General features: G+C 36.6%; 1 protein-coding gene across 1 annotated transcript in view; it reads right to left on the bottom strand.

Annotated features, from left to right (window-relative positions):
- Positions 1–7967, bottom strand: part of LOC107752721 (FRAS1-related extracellular matrix protein 2-like) — a 75861-nt gene that overhangs the window by 21143 nt on the left and 46751 nt on the right. The window contains exons 5-6 of the mRNA XM_016568750.1: positions 4990–5115; positions 4529–4780 (exon numbers count right to left, since the gene is read on the bottom strand). Of these exons, the coding sequence (XP_016424236.1) occupies positions 4529–4780; positions 4990–5115 (378 nt within the window). The remainder of the gene's footprint in view (positions 1–4528; positions 4781–4989; positions 5116–7967) is intronic.

Raw genomic sequence — 7967 nt, 5'->3', positions numbered from 1 at the left:
TATATAATTATTATATATATACACACAAAAATATACATATATATCGCATAATAATTTTATATGAATATTATACATCATATAACATTATAATTTTATATTCAATTATGTGCACACACAGTGAGAGAGGCAGAATGTACCCTGGGAGTCTGGGTGTGCGCTTCACACGTCTACATGCAGACATGTGCGCTTGAACTTTCCTTAGCATTCCCACAGAGAGAGCATTTATAAAAAGCAAAGACCTCTGGGTAGAAGAAAATGGCAGAGCACATTAACACAGCGCTAAGTGTTTCTTAGCAAGAACACACTGTACACATTTCCACAGGAGCGGAATTGATTTGCTGCAATTTTCTTTAAAAAAGCACCAGAACAGGTAATTCTCTTGCAAAAAAGTCGACTCGCCAGGGTGCTTTCTGTGATTGACAATGCAAAATCTGTGATTGCTGGCTAATGCCATATTACGTTGCCACTACTTATGACTGTTTAAAAAATGACCTGTATGTACTGTGAAGACCAAATTAAAGATTTCAGTCACAATTTCAGCTGCATGTTTTTATATGCTCAAAGTGCACATAAAAAATGAATGTCACATTTTCTTTATTCTTATTATATTTTTGTATTCATTTAAAATGATTTAAAGAAATAGTTCACCCAAAAATGAATTCTTTCATCATTTAGTCACCCTCATGTTGTTCCAAAACAAGAGTTTCTTTCCTCTGTTAAACACAAAAAAATATATTGAAGAATGCTAGTAACAAACAGTTGATTGTAGCCATTCTATTTTTATACAGACTATGGAACTCAATGGCTACCATCAACTGTTTGAATTTTTGGGTCAACTATCCATTTAAATTTCGCCTTGAAGCATAATTTTTGTTATTGTTGACAAAATATTTCTTCAATTAATGATGAAAGAAATGTGACCTAACAATTCCCTTCAATCACCAACTTCTCCACAGGACATCTGCCTATTCTCCTCCAGGCTGACCCAGAATCGGAAGACTGGATCTTAATAATAGGCTCCAGACAGACAGCCACCTACGCTCATTTTGCTCTCCAAGTGGTCCATAATCATAGCTTTATTAGCCCAGCACACATTCACAGTCTGACATCAAGCAGTATATTAGTGAGCCTGATCCTGAGGTACAAGTATCCTCTTGTTTTATAGTTACAATAACTCAAATGTGGTTCTTCCTTGATGCATGCGAGGGTGATTTTTGCCGTATCCAGCGGCAGTTACCACAGCGTGCGAGAACACGTCCCACCGCACTCATTATCAACACACAGATTTCCTAAATATGATGTTGCCAGCTGATTCTTGTTACCAATACAATTACAAAAGACATGTGAAAACCAAATATAAGAAGAGTAAAACCTGAAATGGTTTGTATGAGAGTTAGGTTTAGGGGTAAAGGCAGAGAACAATGCATGCCCTTTTCTCTGCATAAAAACAATAGAAACCAATAGAAAGTCTCAACCTGGACAGAAAAACAAACGTGTGTGTGTGAGAAACTCAGTACAGACAGAATAGAGTAGTACTCTATCTATCTATCTATCTATCTATCTATCTATCTATCTATCTATCTATATCTTTGTCTGTCTATTTTTACCGGGTGTTGTTGCTGTGTGTGCGTGCTCTGAGTACTCTAAGTAGGTGGCACTCAATAAGCTGACACGGTGCTGTCTTTTCTAAAAACAGTCGATCAGGTTTCAGGTGTATGCGTCATTTGCAAAAGTGAACCAGCACTGCTGTCAGAGAGTAGCTCCAGGCAATGTTTTCTCTCTTTCTCTCCTTTTTTTAACTCCTCCTTGCTGAAATTCTTGACATCAGCCAAGTATCTGGACTGGAAAACAAGATAACAATGAAGATGTAAACAAAGACAGTTTCTACACGGCAGTGCTGTCCTCCACCCTGTGTGTTTATACTTGACAAATCACCCGTAAGAAATAGGATCAGCCTGCGAACTGATATGCGTAAGAGGCTTCCGATTGTCATTTACCTCACCTTGACAATCAAGAGCTGAGGTAAAACCAAAAAAGTGCTAAACAAAACATCTTTTGTCCTATTTCGGTAAGCTCAAACATTACCAGAGACTTGTGAAACTGAAAATCTGACCTGTCATACATAAATGAATAAATAAGTATCTATCTATCTATCTATCTATCTATCTATCTATCTATCAGCCATGAATGTTTTTCCAGCCACTTGATCTCCAAATGTTTTCTGCCAGTATTTTACTTTCCTGACATTTGGAATGGCTTGGTGACATTCTGGACAGGGTTACAGATTGAAAAATATTCCATGAAGTCCACCCTCATAAAAAACTTGACAGAGACATCAATGTGGCACCACAGTTGTGCTGACGCCTCTAGAGCTGACCCTGGAGACTCAAACACGACGTTTCGACACGCAACGTTTTAAATTACATTGCAGCGACCAACTGTTGGGAATTTCAGGCATGTAACCCGTCCTCTAAAAAGAAGGACACTTTCACCACCATAAAACCCTGCCATAAATAGTAATAAACGCAATCTATCTATGATTCAATTGCCCAGAGATAGGAGAGCTTCAATCCATAAGCTGTCCATCATCTGGTCCATCAACGTTTTATTTTCCATGAGATTTTTAATGAAAGATTTGCTTGTATGAAACCAAATTACTTCAAAGGCTGTTACACATCAAAAGCAAACTGAATAAATTGAATTCGCCAAAGTTTTTTCTTCTGGCTTATGTGTGTGTGTGCGTAAATGCAAATAGATTTCAGACCTCCCACAAACTCGAGGGCTCCTTCTTCCCAGCAGAATCTGAGTTTCATGTAGGTAGAACTAAAAAAAACCAGCGGTTTTGTTGGATCTTTTACTTCCAGTCTACCCTTTCTGTGCAGGATAAGCATCGGTCTCAGGAGATAGCCGGGCAGCTGTGAGAGATGGGGAGGCCCGGAGGTGTTGCTGAACAAAGAGGCACCGTGGGGAGATCTGATAGAGAACAGCACCTGTAACTACACCTGGAGATGAGCGATAAGGTGCTTTCTGGGGCACAGATGCACATGTGTACCCATAGACATGTACACGCCTGAGGACAGCTTTCAGCTTCAAAATGGATAGCCCTGTTTTTGATGCACATTTAAAGTCATATTAGATAAAAATCAAACCTTAAAAAGGCTTAAGGATAAAATATACATGACCGGATCTGTTATGTTTTGTTTATCATTAAAACTAAGGTCATTAATAATTGTATATTCTTAAAGGGACAGTTCATCTAAAAAACAAAATCATATGATCATCTAATCTTTATCATGTTGCTTGAACCCCATATTAATTTCTGTTTGCACATAATACCCCATATTCATTTTATGTTCACACATAGCTATTTTATGGATTTAGTATTATTATAAAAGTCAGTCAATTTTATTAAATTTGATCAATTGCATTGTATGAAAAAGAAAATACATATTTTGAGCAACATCCAGGCGAGTCGATTATTTAAATTTTATTCTAAGATTTTCTAGAATTTCTTATTATGCATAAAATTAAATTACTTTTTACTAGGCCTAAAAAATGGGAGAAGCCTCATATAATTATTATTTTTTATATATAAAAATTTAAGTCTGTTTAATTTTTCAGAACCTGTTGATTGTTTCGCATTAGAATTAAATTACATTTTCAAATAATGATAATTAAATCACAATTTTCCCACAAATAATTTTTTTCAAGCTAAACTTCACTCCGAAAGGTTCAGACAGGTGGCTCTTTCAGGCACAAAAAGAAAGAAAGAAATCCACAACATATTGGAATAATACTCTCTCTCTACAGACAAAATAATCCATTCTCCCCACTTTAAGGTGAGACTCCACCATTCTTTGCTTTCATACTTCATGAATTATGGCTGGAAAATCATTTCAAGGTTTGCTGTGGTGTTCAATAAATCCTATGAATTTAGATTAAACATTCAGTGTGATCTTGCCTTCAAATTTCTGAGCTAGATCGCTACGGGATTAACTTTAAACCGCATAAACACATTTCATTACACCAAATACACAAAATAATGTTCTTTTTAGCAGCATCATATGACCCCTTTAAAACAAAGCCTCCGATAGCTTCCCAAGCTGCAGCCTCGAATGGAAGCAACTGTCAAGAAAATGTTTTCAAGCGTCTCTTAGCCTGCAAGTGCCCCAAAGATTTAAAAGAATAGTTTTTTTTATATGATTACCTGCCTGAAAAACTTTAGAAAGCTCATAAATATTTCAAGATTAAGAATATTCCAGTCTTCCTTGTGCATTACTTAAACAGTCCAAAACACTACTGATTAAGTTAAATCCCACTCAAAAAGTCCTGCAACTGTTACAAACTCTTGCAATTATTTTTTCCACTATGCACAGCAGAACTGAATCCCACTGGATAATTTGCCTCATTTTTTAAAATCCTCTGATCATCAAACTCAAACTATACTTGGTCTCTTGGTGAAACATTACAAAACTTACATATAAATACCAAACAAGTCTAACACATCCAACACAGTGAAGTATCTTACCGTCATCCACATCAGGCAGGATGGTGACCCTGGTGGTGGGGAACTCCTGACCCAGATGGCCGCCCATGGGCATGCTGAGGGTGACATTAAAGCTTTCCTCTGGCTCGTAGAGTGAGTCATCGATGACGACCACACGGCAGTGCTTCTCCGTCTCGCCCTTATCGAAACGCAGCACGCTGTGGTGTTCCTCGGGTCGAGAAATGTAGTCAGAATAGGAAAGCACTGTGGTGGGAACCGTGCCTTTGGCTGTACCTGCACGGATGAGAAAAAAGGGAAGATTAGAGGAAGTTGTGAGCATTCAAATTGAATCTCACGGGTCTAGTGGGTTTAGGATAAACGCCACTTAAAAGTTAAAAAATGTAGTTGAAGAAATCTGATGAGCTTGAAAGTTTAAATTCATGTTCAAGTTTGATTTGGTTTGTAAGAAATGGAAATACCTTTACGTTTCTATTATAACTCACCTTGTTGTGTGAAGCAGACAACCATGAGCTCTTGACTGACATCTCCAGATCTTCGCACAGGAATCAGAAGTTCTCCAATATCTTCCTCAATCGAGTATGTAGACAATGGGATGAACACTGTGGATTCTAGGGGGAAAAGCAACCATCATATTTAGCATACTGTAAATACATGTAAAATAGTTAGTGAAGTTACTGAAATAATCATTTGCGTGAGGAGTCCAGGTGGATTCAGTTGCATTTCAGATGTGAAGTTCTTTCAGAGCTTGACATTTTAGTCCTCAAAGTTTCTAACTTTTTAAAAATGTATGTTTAACTTAGATTCTGTTACAGTGTTTTTAAAGTGGTATTGATCTCTCTCTCTGTTGCTGTCAAAAGGTTCAGAACTGTATAATAATTTGACAGACCCAAGTTTCATGATAAGAAATCCTCAACCATTGATGTTTTGTAGTGGGAGAGATATGAACACCCTTATCAGACGGGTTGGGAACGGCTAAAACAATTACATGAATCCTAGTTGAAAACCCAGAAGGCAGCATGAAAGTTACTATTTGTGAGCATTTGTGAGTTCAAAACGTTTGCCAACTTCACGGTCACCACTTCAAATAAATTAATCCCCTTTATCTGTATAAAACTTGATTTTTCAGCCACTATTGAGATGATATATGGCCGAGCAGCTCTCTAAGGACACAGCTATGTGGGTTTTCTTTCAAAAAAGACTCAATTATATGCCTTGTTCAAATCTGCATGAAGCTTTCTTTGCACTTAGAGGCTGAAGATAATTAAATGAGATTTAACCTTTCAGACTGTGGTATTAAGTTGTTTTATGTTCTTGTGCAAAGGAACAACAGACTTATCTCTGTAACTGATAAATGTCATATGAGGCCACAGTGACTGCAGCGTTATATGCCTTTCCATCGATCTCTGCACTTCAGCTCAAATAGACTATGTAATGTTATCCCCTTAAGTAAGCACTGAAAAAAAAGATTGAGAAGATCGAAATTGATCTTTGATGAATGTGGCTTAAAAAGGAGCGTTTGCTGAGGCAAAGTTATATATAAGTTACATATAAGTTACACACACACACACACACACACACACACACACACATATATATATATAGGGAAATGAGTTTTGCGATATTAAGCAGTGTAAGTGTAAGATCTACGGAGAAAGCGCTCATTCAGTCAGATCAGAGAACAAAGGGACTGCTCCTGCTAAATCAGCCGTAGATCCTGTCACAACTAAAGAGGCTTGGCTGCTATGTTTTGATGAGGAGGCACCAGGATGTTATTCAGATGTTCTGGAGATATTATGCTATGATTACAATGTACAGACGGGTGACAGCTGTGATGTCCGCCCCCACCGACACTCCTTTCCCACATTTTCTGGCTTACCTTTGCTTGGTCTGACAATTTTGTCTCATACACAAATTATTACATTGCCTACAAGGAACACTCGCTCAGCAAAAGAAATCTAAAATGCAATACTTCTAATTTTATCAATCTACTAGAGTAAAAATTCTATAAAACTGGCCTAATTTACTGTCTAAATACATGTTATCTAAGTTTCATCATTGCAAGTTATTCCCAAGAAAAAACTACTTTCCTTTTCGGCTGACATAGCCAGTCACTTTTATTTTTCAACCCATTCCCTCCAGCCACTTTCTCGAAATCCAGTTAATTCCTAACTGATAACATCAAGTCCCATCCTACATTTTCTCATCTGTTTCAATTAGAAATAACTCAGCTCACAGAATTAAAATAGGTTGCAAATGACATTTCATGTTGACTTTAATATTTGATATTTGAGTTGTCAGTTCAGATATTTGACTGATATCTGAAGTCTACAATATGGAAGGCTGTTTCCACCACTGAATAAAAAAAAAGGTAATTGCAAGTTTTTATCTTACAATTCTGACTTTTTTCTCACAATTGCGAGTTTACATTTCGCAATTCTGACTTTTTTTCTCAGAATTGTGAGATATAAACTCACAATTGCAAGTCACCATGTCAGAATTGTGAGATGTAAACTCGCAATTCTGACTTTTTTCTCGCAAATGCCAGTTTATATCTCGCAGTTCTGACTTCTTTCTCGCAATTTTGACTTTGCTTCTCAGAACTGAGATATAAACTCGCAATTGTAAGTTATAAAGTCCAATCCTGAAAGGGAAAAAAGAATATGTTCTCAGAATTGCGACTTTACTTCTCAGAATTGCTAGTTTAAATCTCCCAATTCTCTTTTTTTTCCTCGCAATTGCGAGTTTATATCACGCAATACTGGCTTTATAACTCGCAACTGCGGGTTTACTGTATATCACGCAATTCCAAGAAAAAAATATTTTATATCTCACAATTCTGAGAAATTCTGACAATTCTGAGAAAAAAATTTGTGTTTGTATCATGCAATTCTGAAAAAAAGTCAGAATTGCGAGATGCTAACTCACAATTGTGAGAAAAAAGTCTGAATTGTGAGATAAAAGTCGCAATTACCTTTTTTTATTTTTTACTCGGTGGCGGAAACAGGCTTCCATACTGCAAATATTTTCACTACTATGTAAGATAAGATTTTTAATTGTAATATTTCACAAAATTACAGTTTTTACTGTATTTTTATCAAATAATCGCAGCCTTGGTAAGCTTAAAGGCACAATATGTAAGATTTTTTTATTAAAATATCCAAAAACCACTAGAACAGTTTTATATATTTTGCTGACTTGTGTACTTACATTATCCCAAATGTTTCAAAGAATGTTTAAATCCAGAGAAATAAGCAATTTTAACGAGTGACACGGACCGTGTCTATAGTGTCATTGTGTCACCTGCCAATGACGTCATACACCCTCGATTTCCGGGTTTGTTTTGTAGCAAACGTGGAAACACCAAAGACGCTTTAATATATTGTGCATTTTAATAGACCGGTTACGACCGCACAGAGTAGCATTATAACAGAACTTTCAAATGTATCTAGTATGATAAAAC

Source organism: Sinocyclocheilus rhinocerous, unplaced genomic scaffold, assembly GCF_001515625.1.
Source record: "Sinocyclocheilus rhinocerous isolate Xijiao unplaced genomic scaffold, SAMN03320098_v1.1 scaffold1965, whole genome shotgun sequence".
NCBI classification, from domain to species: domain Eukaryota; kingdom Metazoa; phylum Chordata; class Actinopteri; order Cypriniformes; family Cyprinidae; genus Sinocyclocheilus; species Sinocyclocheilus rhinocerous.
This window is presented reverse-complemented; position numbering and strand designations above follow the sequence as displayed.